This window comes from Narcine bancroftii, chromosome 6 (genome assembly GCF_036971445.1).
Source record: "Narcine bancroftii isolate sNarBan1 chromosome 6, sNarBan1.hap1, whole genome shotgun sequence".
In the NCBI taxonomy this organism is placed as follows: domain Eukaryota; kingdom Metazoa; phylum Chordata; class Chondrichthyes; order Torpediniformes; family Narcinidae; genus Narcine; species Narcine bancroftii.
In genome coordinates this window covers 170,463,589-170,482,876 of record NC_091474.1, presented here as the reverse complement: position 1 = coordinate 170,482,876, position 19,288 = coordinate 170,463,589, and the positions used below count along the sequence as shown (strand labels likewise).

At 40.5% G+C, this 19,288-nt stretch overlaps 1 protein-coding gene across 4 annotated transcripts in view; it reads left to right on the top strand.

Annotated features, from left to right (window-relative positions):
* Positions 1-19,288, top strand: part of LOC138736733 (chloride intracellular channel protein 5-like) — a 203,843-nt gene that overhangs the window by 106,565 nt on the left and 77,990 nt on the right. The window contains exon 1 of one of the 4 annotated variants that reach the window (XM_069886714.1): positions 14,086-14,451. The exons of the other annotated variants lie outside the window; for them this stretch is intronic. Coding sequence (XP_069742815.1) covers positions 14,389-14,451 — 63 coding nt within the window. The 5' untranslated portion in view covers positions 14,086-14,388. Of the gene's footprint in view, positions 1-14,085; positions 14,452-19,288 lie in introns of those variants that run through there. 4 annotated transcript variants of the gene reach the window in all.

The following is a 19,288-nucleotide window of genomic DNA, read 5'->3' as shown; positions in this document are numbered from 1 at the left end:
AGTTGATCAAATGGCCTATTTCTTTGCTGCATTCGATTTATCCATATAGAAGCCACAAGATTACACCATGGAAACAAGTTTTTGATTTGGGTTTACATTAGTTGCCTCTTGCATGATGAAACTTGGACATGGAAAATCTTGGACACATTCCTGGAGAATGTGAAGCAATGCTTCCATCCAAGAAACCTTAGATCCAGAGGTTCTCAACCTTTTTCAGTCTAAGGCCCACCTGGCTTCCAGCCTAATGTGCTATGGCCTGCTAATGGCAATGTTGAGGAATATTTTCAAGTCAAAGGCAGCTGTGTTAAAAATATATCTTTACCTAATTTGAAGTATCTTATTTAACACTTTTAAAGACCTGTATGGTCCACCAATGGCCTAGAGTTATTTCTGAAACTTTGTTCATCTATTATTGATGAGTATTTGCCAGTGTTTCATGAAACATTCTGTTAATGAGTTTGATCACTGAAGTGATCAGAAGCTTGAATTAATCTCTCTTGAATGTGCAACTGAAACCCAGGTCCTTTTTAAAATGAGAAAGATAGGAAACTCATTTATAATTCTAATAAATGAAGAGAAATATATTTTGGCTGGCTTCATACCCTCTCAAATGGGAGAATCCAAGAATGAATGGAGAGATGTAATGTAGCTCATCGGACCTCATTTAGGATGTTACCCAAGCAAATCTTCTGAACCAAAAAAAAATGTATGGAGAAGCCTTTATCTGGTGCATTATTTATTATCAGGTTAATATGCTCAATGGTTCTGTATCATTTGAATGGGATGTGCTGGAACAAAATGCCAAGAAGGGAGTTCTGAGATCAGGGAAGTTCCTTAAAGTTGGACTTGTAACAGAGAGTGTACCCAAACTTTGGGATCTAGTCCTCAGCAGCCCCCTCTGCAAATGGATTCTTGACTTCAACAGAATGCAATCAGTGAAGATGGCTAACAACATCTTCTCAACGTACTTAACACTGGCGTACCTCAAGGATAGTACTCAGTCCCTTGTACTGTACCCTCACTCCCATGAAATACCATTCCAACCCCATTTTCAAATTTGTTGACAACATCACTGTTATGGGCTAGGTATCAAATAACGCTGAGATGGAATACAGGAAAGAGATTGATAATCTGATGCAGGATGCCAAGAAAACCACACCTCTCTCATGTTAGTAAGATGAATGTCATTGACTTCAGGAGAGGGTGCACATTAGGGCACAATAATGCTATTGAAATAGAAAGAGTAGATGAGTTAGAAATATTGGCAACAACCTGAACTGGGACAAGCTATCGACATGATGGTCAAACACAACATCCCCTTTTGTTTTTCAATGACTGAGGAAGGTCAGCACATCCTCTTGTCCTTAAACGACTTCAACATTAAAAGCATACTTGGATGAATCACAGAGGAGCTGCTCTGCTCAAGATTGCAAGAAGCTACAGAAGGTGGTGGGTGCTGAATAGATGTGCTGAATGTTATTATCGTGTGCGAATGTTTTGAAACTGTCTGATGTGAACTGTGACCCATTATCCAAGACTAGTTCTATTGGCAACCCATATGTGTGAAGATGTCTCGCAGTTTTATGCTGGTCAGTTCCGTCATAGTTTTTCTTATTTTTTTTGCACCACTGGCCATTTTGAGGGTGCATCTCCCAAATTCAGGAAGTTTTCCCCATAAAGGGTCTGGCAAAATTGATAAGAATTCTATGCCACGGTTGTGATGGCCATTCCCATGTGTTTGCTTTGGCCATGGGGGGTTTTGGTTGCATCTCTTGGGAGGTACTACATCTCCTCACTGTTTGTTCTATGTCCATGTCAAGGCGGGCCACCATACATGCATCCGTGCTAAGGCTTTCATTCTTACCATTCCTGGATGATTCTGATGAAGATCTGTTAGGATGGCGGCTTGCCATTGGGCGGGAATAATTGTTCGGAATCCCCATAGTAAACATCCTCCTTTGATCGACAGTTCAAGTCATTATTGATAGTGTGGATTTAGTTCAGCTGCGATGGTTTCAGCCTCGGGCCATCCATTCAAGGTGAGGTATAGGACTTTTGATAAGATGGTCTCCTTTCACGTTTCCCTGCTGATTACTTTGGCCGTTATTCGTAAGTGATTGATTTATTCTTGATTTATGGTGGTGGCTTCTGCCGTCCATTTGATTATCTTGTCTTTTAATCCTGTCTCGGGCGGTGGTAAGCAAGATAACACATCGGCGTAATTGTTTTGGGCTGCCGGCTTGTGTTTTATGTCAAAATCTTAAGCAGCAAATAATATGGGCCACCTCTGGATCCTTCCTTTGGGCCTAGGATCAGACTGAATGGTTTGTTGTTGGTTACAAGTATTGATGGAAAAATTTTGTGCAGAATATTATCGATTACCCTTTTTCCAGCTGCGCTTAATACCCTTCACTGGTCGTTCGTGATCGAGAGGCATATGCTTCCGGTTGCTCTCCTTTATCTGTGATTTGCGTTAATACTGCTCCCAGTCTTATTGGCGAAGCATCCACTGCCAGGGTTGCAGTGGATGAGGACGTTATCTTGGGATGTTAGTGTCTCTTTTAACCTGACTACTGCGTTACCGGTTTCTTCATTCCAGTACCATTTTTGGTCCTTTTTCAACAGCTGGTTTAATGGCCCACATTGGGTAGGCATGTTGGGGATGTGTTTTTGATAATGGTTGATTAATCCCAGAAATAATTGCAATTCTGTTTGTCTTGTGGAGTAGGGTGGTCTGTGAATGGCTTCTGTCCCCTCCGGGTCCATTCTTAGCCCTTCGCTGTTGATGGTGAAACCTAGGTATGTCACCGAGCATACCAAGAAAAATCACTTGTCCTGACAAAGGTGTATGTTGGCTTGCTGTAGGCGCAGCAGCACTTTCTCCAGGTTGGCAAGATGCTCTGTGTCATTTTGGCCTGTACTTATAATGTCATCGAGGTAACATCCCATCTTGATTCCATGTAGTAGTTTATCCATTACCACTTGGAATATTGCTGGTGCTGCCAATATTCCACATGGCATGTGTTTGTATGTGTATAGTCCCAGGTGCATATTTATGGCCACATATTCTTTGCATGTGGCATCCAGGCTATTTGAAGGTAAGCTTGTGATTAACTCCAGTTTTGTGAATTTTGTTTCCCCATGCAGGGCTTGGAACAGTTCTTCAGCTCTGGGCATAGAATATTCTGGTATTTTTAGTGCTGGGTTGATGATGGTATCCCCATTTCACCGTTTCTCTTCTGGACCGTTACTATGGGGTTAGCCCAATCGCTGTATTTTATTTTCTTCAGTATCCCTTCATTTTGTAGCCTGAGGAGCTCCACCTCGATGTTTTTCTTCATGGCAAAGGGTTCTGTCCTGGCCTTGCAGAACTTGGGTTCCGTACCTGGGTTTAGATGTAATTTTGCTTGTACTCCTTTGATCATTCCTAGATCCTTTCCAAAAACTGCCTAGTACTTGACGAGGAATGATTTCAACTTTGTCGTTCTCTTCTATCCATAGGCTCATTATCGATCCGATTTCCATCCAGTCCAATTGGATGTATGATAATCAGTTTTTTCCCAGCAGTGCTGGGCCTGATGAGTCAATGATAACAACTGGACGTTTGATCTCGGCGTTTGATCCCGGTGTGCCACGATCACGTTACATTTTCTGAACACCTTAAATTTCTTCCTGAGGACATTTGTCTTCTTCACCAGAGTACACAGTAGTAACTGCCTGAGACTGCTGCCCTTGTGTCTAATTCCATTTGCAGAGACTCGTTGTTAATCGCCATGCTGTCCAGTATTTCTGATTTTTTTTCATACCATGGATGTGCGCAACATTCACTGGTTTGTTGTCATCTGAGTCGCTTGTTCCTGTGCTTGGGCTATCATTTCCTTCCGTTTCTTCTACAGTAGATCATTTTCCGTACTTTTGTTTTTCATTTTTTCCCCCCTGTTTCTGGGGCATTTAGATCTGATGTGTCCCTCTTGGTCACACAGATGGCATCTGGACTTTTTTTGTAATTCTTTATTTATCGCACTATGAACCATATCAACCAATATATTTACAGAGGTATCTCTTTAAATATTCACAGTGACATTTTCTCTTTTATTCCCCATCCCTCCCTTCCCCCTTCCCACCCCCCTCCAAAAACCGTAGATATTTGACATATAAAATACAATAAAACAATATCTTTAAACAAAAGGAATACAAACAAAAAAGACGTATCATCTACTTATTCGCATTAAATCTGATCGTGTTTATCTTCTTATCATTTTAGGTGGTGGTGGTCTGCTCTCTCTGTTATGTTCCATATATGGTTCCCAGGTTTTTTCGATTATTGTAACTTTGTCTTTTAAATTATATGTGATTTTTTTTTTCCCAATGGGATACACTTAAAGTTGGTTATATATTCCATTAATGTTTATAGTCATATGGTCCAACGTAGTCATCTTATATCTTTATTTTCACTTTTCTGCCTCTTCACCACCTCTATCCCCCTTTTTTCCATTACAGTTTTTTAAGTTTTCGTTTTTAATCTCAATATATGAACACGCATTTAAGACATGAAATACCCCAACAATCCCCACAAGCAATAACTCTTTAACCCCAAATGAACCACCCCTCCTTGGATTGCCTCCTGTCCCTTGACAGCAACCACAACTCCCCTTTCCATTCGGTTTGCAAACTTACTTACAAGCATCAACCGATTTCGCAGTGACCATTATTCTCCCCCCCACAGCCCCCCCCCAGAGAACACTATTTTCCTATACTTATAATAAAGCTCTCTCTTTTTCCCTTCTTCCCTTTCTCTTATCCATCTTTAAATCTTTATATATACATTATCTATACTTTATAATTCTACATATTTTTGTATATTTTCATGCCAGTCATCCTTCTTGTCACTCCTCCTCCTCTCTTCTCCTGTCCTGCAAATGTTCAGCAAATTCTTGGGCTTTCTTTGAGTCCGAGAACAGTCTATTCCATTCCCCAGGAATGAATACTTTGAGTACTGCTGGATGTCTTAATATAAGTTATACCCTTTCTTCCATAAGATTGTTTTCGCCATGTTGAATTCCTTCCTCTTCTTTAAAAGTTCGAAGCTTATGTCCAGGTAAAAAAATATTTTTTGACCCTTGTATTCCAATGGCTTATTGTCTTCTCTAACCTTCTTTCTTGCCTGCTCCAGTATGTTTTCTCTTGTCGTATATCTTAGAAATTTTACCAATATGGATCTCAGTTTTTGATGTGATGGCAGTTTCGGTACTAGCGCTCCATGCACCCTTTCGATTTCTATTTCTTCATGTGAATCTGTCGTTCTCAGCACCTTCGGGATCTATCCTTTTATAAATTTCTTCATATCTAACCCTCCTTTGCCTTCTTTCAGGCCAACTATTTTTGTTGTTTCGCCTACTGTAGTTTTCCAATACGTCAATTTTTTGTGTCAATAAATCTTGTCTCTTTAATTTTTTTCGCTCTCTTCCAACTTCCCTCTTAAATCATTTATCTCCATTTCTACAGCAACTTCTCGTTCCTCCACATTTTCTACTCTTTTCCCTATTTCAGTCATGACCAACTCTAAGCTTTACATTCTGTTTTCAGCTCTTTTCATTTTTCTTTTGATTGAACTAAATTCTAATGGTAGCCATTCTTTTAATGACCTCATTTATTCTTCGAAAAAGGCTTTATCTAAACTTTGCCCTTCTATTTTACCATCCTTCCTTTAAAATTCTTGGTCTTCTTCCTCCTCTTCTTCTGTGTCTGTATCTATGTCTGTGTCATCTTCTTCTCTTTGTATCTTTGTATCTTCATCCTTCTCTGGTGAGCTGCTTCTGTATCCTTGTTGGGCCTCCAGCTGCTGTGTCTCCTGTTGTTGGGCCTCCAGCTGCTGTGTCTCCTGTTGTTGGGCCTCCAGCTGCTGTGTCTCCTGTTGTTGGGCCTCCAGCTGCTGTGTCTCCTGTTGTTGGGCCTCCAGCTGCTGTGTCTCCTGTTGTTGGGCCTCCAGCTGCTGTGTCTCCTGTTGTTGGGCCTCCAGCTGCTGTGTCTCCTGTTGTTGGGTCTACTGCTGCAGGTCGACCCGTTGCTGGGTCTCCTGCCGCAGCTTGTCCCCCTATTGGTTGCCCCGTTGCCATTCACCCTCTTCCAGCCCTTCATTCTCTTTCTCACCACTCTTCTTCTTTCTTGTTTACTTCCCCCAGCCGAACGCTCCGATCCTGGGTGTCTCCCAGCTGGCCACTCCTCAGTTGAGTCCCCCTCCCATCGGCATTAACCTTTTCTTTTACTTGCGCGCTGCGCATGCGCAACTCTTCGTGCATGCGCAGTTGCGCACCTCTTCTTGGCTCTGAGAGCCATTTTTGGAGTCTGCCGGTCGGGAGGACACCGCTTCTCTGGGGACTCACCAACACTGGAGATCGGCCGCTCCTCTCCACAGTGGCTCTCCGCTTCGATGTGCAGGTAAGGCCGCCTTCTTTCTTCTCCACTGATTTTCCTTCTTCCCTTTTCTCTGTTATTTTTTCTTTTTCTCTTTTGGGTGCCATCTTCTGTCTCTTCTGTGTAACTTTCTCTTTCTGTATTTTATATTTATTGAGCTCTGTTTTTTCACACTTTTTCTTTTCTCTGGAGAGGGCTGTTTTCACCCGATCAGCCATCACGTGACTCCCCCGCATCTGGACTTCTTGAAGAAATGCTTATTGGTGCTGTGGTTGCTTTTCCCGCAGCGAAAACATTCTTGGCAGGAATCTTTACCCACTACCATTGAAATGCCATGGCCGAGGTCATTGTTTCTTCTAGCCGCCTTGGCTCCTGAGCCTGATTCTAAGACTACTTTGAGGGTTATATCCCCTATTCTGAGCAATTGCTGTCTCGTAGCTCAGTTTGCTAAGCCTAGAACTAAACGATCCCTTATTGCTTGCTTTAGGAAATCTTCAAAACTTCTTCTTCTTTGGCTTGGCTTCGCGGACGAAGATTTATGGAGGGGGTAAAAAGTCCACGTCAGCTGCAGGCTCGTTTGTGGCTGACCAGTCCGATGCGGGACAGGCAGACACGATTGCAGCGGTTGCAAGGGAAAATTGGTTGGTTGGGGTTGGGTGTTGGGTTTTTCCTCCTTTGCCTTTTGTCAGTGAGGTGGGCTCTGCGGTCTTCTTCAAAGGAGGCTGCTGCCCGCCAAACTGTGAGGCGCCAAGATGCACGGTTTGAGGCGTTATCAGCCCACTGGCGGTGGTCAATGTGGCAGGCACCAAGAGATTTCTTTAGGCAGTCCTTGTACCTTTTCTTTGGTGCACCTCTGTCACGGTGGCCAGTGGAGAGCTCGCCATATAATACGATCTTGGGAAGGCGATGGTCCTCCATTCTGGAGACGTGACCCATCCAGCGCAGCTGGATCTTCAGCAGCGTGGACTCGATGCTGTCGACCTCTGCCATCTCGAGTACCTCGACGTTAGGGGTGTGAGCGCTCCAATGGATGTTGAGGATGGAGCGGAGACAACGCTGGTGGAAGCGTTCTAGGAGCCGTAGGTGGTGCCGGTAGAGGACCCATGATTCGGAGCCGAACAGGAGTGTGGGTATGACAACGGCTCTGTATACGCTTATCTTTGTGAGGTTTTTCAGTTGGTTGTTTTTCCAGACTCTTTTGTGTAGTCTTCCAAAGGCGCTATTTGCCTTGGCGAGTCTGTTGTCTATCTCATTGTCGATCCTTGCATCTGATGAAATGGTGCAGCCGAGATAGGTAAACTGGTTGACCGTTTAAACTATAGTCAAAACTATAAAACTTCAAAACTATAGTGTCATGATAAGGACAGGAATTAATTCATTGATTCCCCTGGTTTTTAATTTCTGCCATAAAATTTTTGTCTTTCTGCCACAACCGGCAGTCTGGGGCTCAGATGTGTCCCCAGGACTTCACATAGTTGAGTATATGTTCTGATAGTTAATAATTTAATAATTTGAAAGTCTTGCTTACAAACAGGGTGTGTTTATGATTTTGGGAAACGTCTGTCATGTCGTTAGCATTACAGTGGTAATCAAATCTCTCTACATAATCAAACCAATCATTTTCTGCAATGAACGCTTCATACCATGTGTTAGCCATCCTGAGGCAGTCTGTCTTTGTTCTCTGTGGCTGAGCTGTTTGCTTGGATGTTCGTTTTTACTCACCACCAATGCATTTAGTGGTCTGTCCTTTCTGCCGATGAGGTTCGAATTTATCCTTGTCGCTAGTCTGTTGTGTATTTGGGCTTACAAAGAGTTCCACACACCAGCTAGCCGTTCAGTATTCTTTATTACTCCAGAAACTATAATGGTTCCCCCAGTACATTGTATTATATTCCCCTGCCAATATTAATGTGACGTCAGTCACACCCCCACAGGGATAACCCTTAACATTTTGGAGAGGATAGGCCTCAAGAGAGATCAGGAAACCCAAATTTGACTGAATGGGTTTAACTTCTTTTTTCCCCCCAAACGTTTGTAATTAATCTTTTTTCTATTAGTTTTTCCTTGCTTTTTAATGCTAGAGACTTTCAGAATCTTTTAAAGAAATATTTTTTGACAAAACTTGAGCATAGATTTTGCTTCTCCCAAAATATTAAGCTTCAGAAAAAATCTTCCCATTTGGGATTGGGACGGGGCACATCAAAATAGAGGTGTCTGCAAAAAGCAAGTTTATAGTTAATATCAATATCAGTAGTGAGTACAGACATTTCTTCACTGACATCAATTTGTGGCCTATTAAAATTTTTTTTTACAAATATGCCCACAGTTCAGTTAGAGATCAGTATGTACTTGCGAATCAGTGAATTCTGTTGTGCATAGATAGCATGTCATCAGAATAGTGTGCATTAATTTTCAAATTCAAACTGTGAGGTCAGACATAATATGTGAGGCATTTAGGATCACATGGTAAATAATCATAGCCTTCCCTCCCCCAAGGCAGCAAAATCTAAAACTAGAAAAGATAGGTTTCGAGTGAGAGGAGAAAAAATTAAAAGGGACCTGAGGGGCACCTTTTTCACACAGGTTGTAGGTTTATGGAATAAATTGCCAAACAAGGTAGTTAAGGTGGGCACAGGTAGAGAGATACCTGGATAGAAAATGTTTAGAGAAATATGGGCCAAGTACTGTGCAGTGGGACAAGTTTAAGTAGATAATTTGGTCAACATAGACATTTTGGGCTGAAAAGCCTATTTCCATGTTGTAAAATTATGATTTGCTGTTGTGGTTCATTGCATGTACCCTTCTCCCACCATAAGACCAACATGCTTCTGAAATTTGCTGGCTGGGCCTTGCCTGCTCCTGCAGTCTTTATTCTGGTCTTTTTTTCTGTGTCTCCACTTTGACCAATATACGGCAGGAATTTGCTCATCAGGCATAAATATCACACTTGTTCAGGCCTTCCATAAATTCTTATTTTTAGTGATGATTTTCGAATTATATTCTGAATATTCATTGAAAAATTACTGGATAATTGCACTACACAAAGCCTGATCAAATCTAAAATGCAGAATGCAACTCAAATGTATATCACAGTATTGAACCCTTGGGAACTCTGGCTTCCAATCTGATGAGCTAATTGAAGCAATGGTCCCTTGTATCAGTGGCAGAGAATTGGTTCAGCAGAGCTCCTGCCTATTTTGTATCTCATCACTGATGTGGCTTTGTGATATCCTTAACAGCTATACAGCCAAGTAAATGCAGCCCCTTGAATCAGAGGCAATGTGCTGTGAGCCACAGTACATTTGGTACCATGCAATGTAAAGCAGAAACTGGCATGCAGACCTTTAGTCTTTATTCCCTTTTCCTTGGGTAACATTTGCAAGATCATGTTGCAATGATCATTGCATATTTATGTTTTTTTGTCTTTTCTCAAAATTTGCATTCATTTCACACAAGTTATGCTCTGGTAGAATTTGAACTCGTGATCTCGAGGCCAGTTCTTCAGTGTCAGTAACCTGTTTGCTTGTTTTTTTCTTATCTTGGCCGACATGTAATTTTTAACCTTGAAAGTTTTGTTTGAAGCAATTGTAAATATCATGTTCGACAGTTTAGATGAAGTTCTGATTGAAATTAATTCTAAAACCATTGATTTGATTGAAAATACTTTGGTTAGGTTATTGGATGGACCCACCCTTGGAGGTGCAATCTGGTAATAAAGTCAGCCATTCCTGGAATTAGCTTAAAATGACTTGAAGGGGCAAGAAAGCAGGGAACGAATTGTGGGAAACTTTGAATTCTTAACATTCCCCAAGTTAAAGAGCAAAATAAGTACATTCTCTACAAAATTAGAAATCATGTAAGTCTTAACTACCACATTTATTCTGATGTACTGGGTCCTACCTGCTTTTATACACAGTGATACAGTATTCCATGTCACCACTATACACATTTTTTCAGATTCTGTTATATTTATTTGCAGCCTACATTGTAGCAGTGCTCACAAGGTGGGGTTCATCCATTAATTACTGTAATTAATAATGGATCAGGATTTCCTGTGGATATTGATGAGCATATTTATTTCACTGCCTTTTAATAACATAATAATAATAACAATTTACAGCATGGAAACAGGCCATTAGGCCCTTCTAGTTTTGAGCTCATTTTGAATCATGGCATATTTTGTAGTATTCAAGGCTCTTTTTCTGTAGCATGAAGTCTTAGCATTCATGATGCACTATATGTGTGTGTACTTGTATAAACAGAACAATACAACACAGGAACAGGCCTTTTGGCCTGTGTATCTGTGCTGAACATGACACCCAAATAAAAGTAAAACTCTGCTGCTTCCACTTGTTAAATATACCTCCATCCCCTTCACATTCATGTATCTAATTAAATGCTACATGTATCTGCTCCACCACTTATTTTACCAGCCTGTACCAGGCATCCACCACTTCTTTTTTTTAAATGTATAAATAGATCTTCCCTGTATGTCTCCCTGAAACTTATCCTTCCCTTATATGCATGACCTCTAGTGTTTGACACTTTAACTCTAGGGAAAAGATTCTGACTGTCAACCCTATCAATACTTCTCATTATTTTTATGAACCTCTATCAGCTTTCAACATTCCAGAGAAAATGACCCACATTTATCCATCCTCTCCCAATAACTCATACCCACTAATCCAGGCAATATTCCAAGCAAGCTTCTGTACCCTTTCCAAAGCCTTGACTTCCTTCCTGGAATGAGGTGACCAAAATTGCATGCAGTATTCCAAGTGTAGCCAAAATTTTATTTAGATGCAAAATGATTTCCTTACTTTTGTTCTGAGTGCCCCACCCAATGAAGCCAAACATACCACGTGCCTTCTTTATCACCCCATCTACTTGTGTGGCCACTTTCAGAGCTACACACTGGAACCCTGGATCCTCTGCACATCAAAGCTTTAAAAGACCTGACATTAACTGCATTGTTCCCCTTAAATTTGACCTCCCAAAGAGCAACCACTCAAACTTATACAAATTAAAATCAATCTGCTATTTTTTGCGCATATCTGATACCGATTTAAATCCTGCTGTATTCCTTGGTGGCCTTTTACACTCTCCACAACTCCATCATCCTTTGTCATCTGCAAACTTGCTCACCCACCCATCTAAGTTTTCCTCAAAATCATTTATTTGATACACAAAAAGATACAATAAATAACATACACAATCAAACAGAGGCAGAAACACCACTCCTTGTGTAACACCACTGATCATGGGTTTCCAGCCAGAATAACTGCCTTCTACCATTACCATCTGTCTTCTATGGCCAGCCAATTCTGTATCCAACTATAAATTCACTGTGGATCCCATATATCTGCACCTTTGGGATCAACCTACCATGATGAACTTTGTCAAATACCTTTCCAAAGTCCACGTAGACAACAGCCATTATTCTACCATCATCAACCACCTTTGCCACCTGCTCAATAAACTCTGACAAATTGGTAAGACATGACCTCTCCCTCACAAAGCCATGTTGACTGCCTATTATCGAACTATGCTTTTCCAAATGTGCATTAATCTGTATTGTGGATGATGGAATCATTGAAGTGCTGGATTTACAATTTGATCTGATGGAGGCTGATTTGCTCCCTTGACTCAAAGTTGCAATTCAAATTTTCCTGTGATGTCCCACTGAATGAATGCTCTAGAACCTTCCAATCAAAATCAAGGGAACCCACCCCCACCCGTTATAAAGTTTCATTTCTTAGACCACCATTTATGATCTGAAAACCTCCCTGAGTATATTACAGACAATGAAGTTCTTTTTGATGATGTTGCAGTGGAGGAAAGTTATCTCCATGCTGAGGTTATGACTTAAATATTTCCATTCCGCCCTGTGCAGCTGCCTTTTCTCTGTGTTATGTTTCTCACTGCTTTCACTGTTTTTGTAAAATAGTTGAATTTATCTTTTTATGGAGAAGGCCTACTAGATTGATTCAGTGTTGTTTTCTCGCTGATCAGCGACTGAAACCACCTTCCAGAGCTGAGGGAGGTGGGTGGAGTGGTGTAGTTGTGTCATCATTCATAAGCAAGGGAAGGGAAAGTGACATCATTCATAAGCAAGGGAAGGGAAAGTGGCCTACACCCGAAATGGCGACCAAAGAGCAGGTAAGAGCACTGGTGGAGATCTGCTCAAGGAATCTTGGGACTCAGGCAGGTCTCCTGCACAATGTGATTACTTATATTAACTATCTGATGATTTTAAAAATCCCTCTTTCGGGTTGCTGGCTGATGACGTCATTGAGATGTCATCAGCCTGCCCCTTTGCAGCTGCTTCAACAGCATTGCCTTCATGGTGGAGGTGGAGCAGCCTCGCTCCACCTCTGATTCTACCCCACCTAGACGGATCAGAGTCTGCCTTCTGAATCCATCCTCGGAGCTTTCATCAAGGCAAGTTAAGCAAGGTAAAAGGAGAATATCCACCTTTACGTTCGCATTTTTTTCCCCCACCATAAAAAGGCCTAGTCTCTATGGCTACGTACCCAGAGAGACTAAAACAGGCAGGTGAGGACTTTGTTTCCATTAATTGCCATGTTATTGATAGAAAATGAATTCAAGAACCATTTATAGATTGTTGCATTTATTGGATGCTTGAAGGTGACTTTAAATGCTGCTGCTTCAATACTTGTACTTTAATTTAATTTTTAACTTAATTTAGTCATACAGCAATGTAACAGGCCAATTCAGCCCTACGAGCCTGGGCCTCCCAATTTACACCCAATTAACCTACACCCGTGGTACATTTTGAACGGTGGGAGGAAACTGGAACCCCCCAAAAAAACCTATGCAGACACTGGGAGACTGTACAAACTCCTTGAAGACAGCACACGATTTGAACCTAGGTTTAGTCCTGATCGCTGGCGCTGTTAAGGCGTTGTGCTAACTGCTACACCAATTATGCTGCCAGGTTTGTTTGATGCAATCCAGACGGTGCCCAATCTGGTGAATGGATAAGGAAAAGGATGAGCTTCCATGGTCCAAAGAGAAATGCGATTTGATTGGTGGTACAATTCAGCAGAGAAAATATATTTGCAGGAATGAGAAATGAGTCTGGGCAAACTTGCAAGCTTTAGCTCCACTTTGTAACATCGGCCCAAGTCTGAGTAGGTGTGAGAATTGCACATCCAAATAAAGAATGGTTCCAATGAATTTAAAAGTGTACATTGCTGAATTTGTATGTTTTATCAATATGTAAAACAGATAATGCATACTCGGTTTCTACTCCTTGAACTTAATGAGCAATTTACTGACCAAGCCAGTGAAATCAGAGAATAATTTGGTTTTTTTACAATATCCAACACGTACAGGGCCTTAACTTTCCACAATGATTAATAGACATGTGGGTATATTTCTGACAAATATCTCACTGACAGGATTTGTGTTAGTTTCTGTCAGTGAAAGAGTCCGGGTGATAAAACCTCTATTTAAATAGAATAATCTCAGTCCCTGATATTGTGACACCACTATTCAAGCATCAATTAGCTAAAAGCAACTTTCTGCCTAAGGTTAATGGAAAATAATAAAAGGAGACGAGTGGTTGCTGACAGGCTGGCTCCACCCTCTGTATGTGTAACCCAGCCTCTTTACACATCATGCTATTTTCAGCTGCTTTCCTATCTCACTTACAACACGTAGAATTAATAGCAGTTGTGAAGAGAGGAGCTCTGCACGAAAGGAAAAGAAACTGTCATCACTTGTTGCTTTCTCAGAGGATAAGCAACCCGATTAAAAAGACTGATTTTAAACTTTTGGTGGTGTTTACTGCGGATATCAGGAATACATTGGTAGTATTGAGAGTGACCAGATGGTCTTTGGAACTTGCTGGAACGGTCCCAGATTCAGAATGTATGAATGATTCCAAGTGGATTATTGAAGCACTGTGGTGAGGAATAGCAGCGGTAAAGGACTAGAACCTGCTTTGACATGGCAGGCTTGGCTCCTGTCAATGGTTTAGACAAAGATCCTGAAATCGAACTATTTGTTAAGGTAAGCTACTGTTTAAATTGAGGGCCTTGTGCACCAAGGGGAAGGGGACCTTGTCTGTTATGAGTTTGTTCAAAGAACAAGGAATGACGCAGTTCTTTTAAATACACTGGAACTTCTGTCTGTTATAAGGTTGTAAATGTTTAGTAATGTTTGTATAATATTATTAAACAGGTGTGTTCACTAAAACATTGGTTTAAACAGCTTTAGAATGAGTACTGGGAGAAAAAAATGATCATAATGTCAAAATGTACCAAATGTATCAAATAATGATTCTATCTTATTTGAGTTGTGATGAACATCATCTTATCTCTCCAAATGAGTGAAAAAGAAATCAGATTATTTGTTATGCTGAAAAATTAATGTAGTCCTGACTCCTTAAAGGGAAAATCATATTTTCAAAATAGATATTTAATGCAATATTGAATCAATTATCAGTATGTTCTTGTATCACCAAAGCTCATTTGTAACACTTAATAATTTCCATCACAGGAATATACTGGCAGTGTTCACAGTTATTGCCATTGACTCAAATACAAATGCCTCCAATTGATTAAAGCAGCAAATAGGCAGACAGCCCCTGTGTAATGAAAATGATTAATATCATGATTTTCCATAACTCAAAGCTACATTATTTGCATGTGTCAAGAAATGCAAATTGAAAACAATGGGACATCCCTCCTGTTGCTGTGAACAGAGCAAAGATGCAAAATGAAGTGATCGCCTCGTCTGGGTCCAGTCTCTCTGATAAGAGGAAACCACAATGGGAGCACTGGATGCAATGGATTACCCATGCAGATTCACAAGTGAGGTGTTGCTTCACTTGGAAGGACTATTTTGGGTCCTGAATAGTGGTGAGGGAGGAGGTGTGGGCGGAAGTGTAGCACTTTCTGTGGTGGGAAGGCAGGAGTGGATGAGGGAGTCACGTAGGAAGCGGTCCCTGAGGAAGGTGAGAGGGGAAGATGTGTCTGGTGTTGGGATCATGTAGGAGGTGGTGGAAATGGCAGAGGATGATATGTTGGATGTGGAGGCCAGTAGGGTGGTAGGTGAGGACAAGAGGAATCCTATCCTTGCTGTGTGGGGGTGGATGATTTTTTTGAAGAAGGAGGACAACTCTGATGATCTGGCATGAAAGATCCCGTCCTTGGAACAGATGCAAAGGGGACGGAGGAGTTGAGAGAAAGGAATGGAATCCTTGCAGGGGACGGGATGTAAAGAGGTGTGGTCAAGATAACTGTGGGAGTTGGGGAGTTTGTTTAAAAAAAATTCTGTCCATGAGATTGTCTCCTGAGATTAAAACAGAGAGATTGAGAAAGAGGAGAGAGTTGCTGGAGATGGGCCAAGTGAATTTGACATTAGGGTGAAATTTGGCAGCAAAGTGGATAAGGTTTACTTATTTGTGTAAAATCACAGAATTGCTAGAGGAACTATTTATTTGTGGTTCAACATAAGCAGCTAGGATAATCCCATGTTTTACTTCTAGTCTGTTGTGAATAAACTGATCTTGACAAGATAAATTAAGAAATCGAGGAGTTCTGGAAAACTTTGTGATCAATGTCAATTTGCATAAGGACATAAGAAATAGGAGCAGGAGTAAGTCATCTGGCCCTTCGAGCCTGCTCCACCATTCATTGTGATCATGGCTCATCTGATGATATACTCATCTTCTCCGACCTGCCTTTTCCCCATATCCCTTAATTCCCTTACTACAACCTTGGCTTAAATATATTTACTGAGGTCTCCTCCACTGCTTCAATGGCAGCAAATGCTACAGATTCACCACCCTCTGGGAAAATCAGTTCTTCCTCATCTCTGTCCTAAATTTACTACCCTGAGTCTTGAGGCCTAGTACCCTAGTTCTGGTGTCCCCTACCAAAGTAAACTACTTGCTTACCTCTATCATAATTTTATATTTCTACAAGAACCCCTCTCATTCATCTAAATTCCAGCAAGTACCATTTCAGATGATTCAGTCTCTCCTCATAGGTCAACCCCTTCATCCCTGGAATCAAACTGGTGAACCTCCTATGCACCTCCTCCAACTTCTCCAAAGCCAGTATGACCAGATCTGCATACAGTACTCCAGATGCGGTCTCACCAGTACCCTGTATAGTTGCAGCATAACCTCCTTGCTTTTAAATTCAATCCCTTCAGCAACAAAAGCAAACCTTCCTTTTGCCTTCTTAATAACCTGTTGCACCTGCAAACCAACCTTTTGTAATTTGTGCACAAGTACTCCTCAGTCCTTCTGCATGTCAGCATGCTGCATTTGCTTGCCATTTAAATAATCCACTGTGGAACAGCAGCAGAAAAAATTGATTAATGTTAGGCATGTGAAATAGTAGGCTACAAATCATGCCAAAATTTGTAGATTCAAGTGCTTTGTCTAGTAATGGTCATAAAGATTGACAAGCTTTCAGTCATTCAGAGATTAACCACTTGTCAAGTTGCTAATATCAGATAAATTATTTTTTTTAAATGAATTTATTTATCATTGTATCAATACAAAACAATTCAATAATATAACATTAATCATTTAGACATACATAATGATACAATAAAAAGTACTTTTAAATTTTTCTCCCCAACCTCCCTCCCTCCCAAAAGAAAGAAGGAAAAGGAAAGAACACTTATTACTACATATATAATGTTAGCATATACATATTCATTGATATTATAATCTCTAATTGAGAGGAGTGGGTAAGCTGGAAGAGGTGGATGGAAATTTATTCATAAAATCCATATATGGTTTTCAAATATTATAAAAAATTTTCAACTTGATTCCTTAAACTGTTATTTTTTTTCTAAAGGTATACAATTTTGCATTTCACTATGCCATTGCTATACATTTCTTCGCAGTTGCTTTTGCAATACTTAAAAAATTCTCTTAACATTTATCCAATTTCAACCTTACATCCTTTTCATATATATTCCCAAGAAAAAATATTCTTGGATCCTTTTGTATCTTTATCTTCATAATTTGTCCTAATAAAACACTCAAATTGTTCCAAAACCTTTCCACTTTCTCACAAGACCATTCCGCATGTAAAAAAAATAGTCCCTATTTCTTTTGTATATCGAAAAGTTCTGATAATGTTGAACTGAAAGCTCTTGATAGGAGCCTGTATAAAATGGTGAAGAATAAAACAAATATTTAGGTGAGCCATTATTTCAGACTTGACCAACCATAATGCAAGGACAATGGTTGGTGGAATCCTTGGAAGTAGGTGAAGGTGGTGACTATAGACACTGCTTAATGAACTGTACTGCATGTATTTCCAGTCCTGGGTACCTCGTGGGTTTTTTTTTAAACAGCAGCCATCGATTACCTTGCCTGAATGAGCTCCACAATAGTGCTATCATATTGCTGTTGCTTGGTACTAATTGTTCTTTTATTTCATTGTAACTCTATGCTCTGTAAATTGTGTTCTTCTACTTTATACAGCAGTACGAATGTTAAAGCTAACCTGCTAGGTAGAAGAACCTTTCTTGCTGTGCTAAGTAGAATGTAACAAATAAATTGTGCTTCCATCGCAGGTCCATTGATTCAGTTCAGAAAATATAGTCACCCTATGACAGGATGATAATATTTGATAGGTAAAAATAAACTTCAAAAGCTGTTGATTATTATATGTTAGTGGTCTCCTATTTCCATGCTCTGCCAGCCAGGCCAAGTTGAACATTTGGCCAAAGTCTGACACATGCATTGTATTGTTCAAAAATCCCACCCAGTCACACTCTTGAGCAGAATATTCAAACCAGCCTATAGACAGTAAAACCTTAGTAATCCATTCATAATGTTTGGAAATCTTGAGTGAATTTAAAATGTGCTTGCAAATTAACAATTAACATCCAATACTCGGGAAAATCGACCAGTTTTGCACATATGTGCCAGATTTTAAGAGCTTCACTATGAAAGAAGTGTCATCTAGCAGGTATGGTAATGGTTTTGAATGTTTCTGCAAACACAGAAATGCGAGGAACTCAGCAGGTCTCACACTCTCCATAGGAGGTAAAGATATATAACTGACATTTAGGGCTTGTGCCCTTCAAAGCATTTCTCCCTCTTGTATGATAATGGCATTATAAAAACATTTATACTCCTGATTTTCCCAAACTCTATTTAGGGTGTGAGTTTTCTGTGCTCCATTCAGTTATCTTGTGATTACATGAATTAAATTGATGCAATGTGTCCCCATTGCAGTGGGTGATGTCTTTGTTGTAGAACTTTGCAGCACAGTAAAGCCACTTTGGCTCATGATGTTGTGCCAACCTATAAAATCCTACTCAACAATCTAAACCTACCATACCTCACACGCATAACCCTCTATTTTTCTTCCACCCACTTGCTGAAGAGTCTTTTCAATGTTCCTATTGTGCCATCATCCACCACCGCTCTTAGCAATTCATTCCAGGTACCCACTATACTCTGTAAGAAAAAAAATGATCCCTGACGTCTCCCATAAACTTTACTTCCTCACCTTAGACAGATGTCCTCTGATACTTGGTACTGTTGCCTGTGGAAAATAACTGTTGGCTGTCTCCAATAATCTGTGCCTGTCATAATCCTGTAGTCCTCTATTAATTCACCTCTTATCCTTCTTCACTCTAAAGAGTTGAGTTAATCTTGCCTCATAAAACACATTCTCCAATCCACACAATATCCAAGTAAATCTCGTCTGCACCCTATCCAAAGCTTCTTGTAATGAGGTAACCAAGTGTGGTCTAAACAGAGTTTTATGGAGCTGCAACATTACCTCATGACTTTTGAACTCAATCCCCTGTCAAATGCAGGCCAGCATAACATAAGGCTTCTTAACTACCCTATATGCTAACTTGA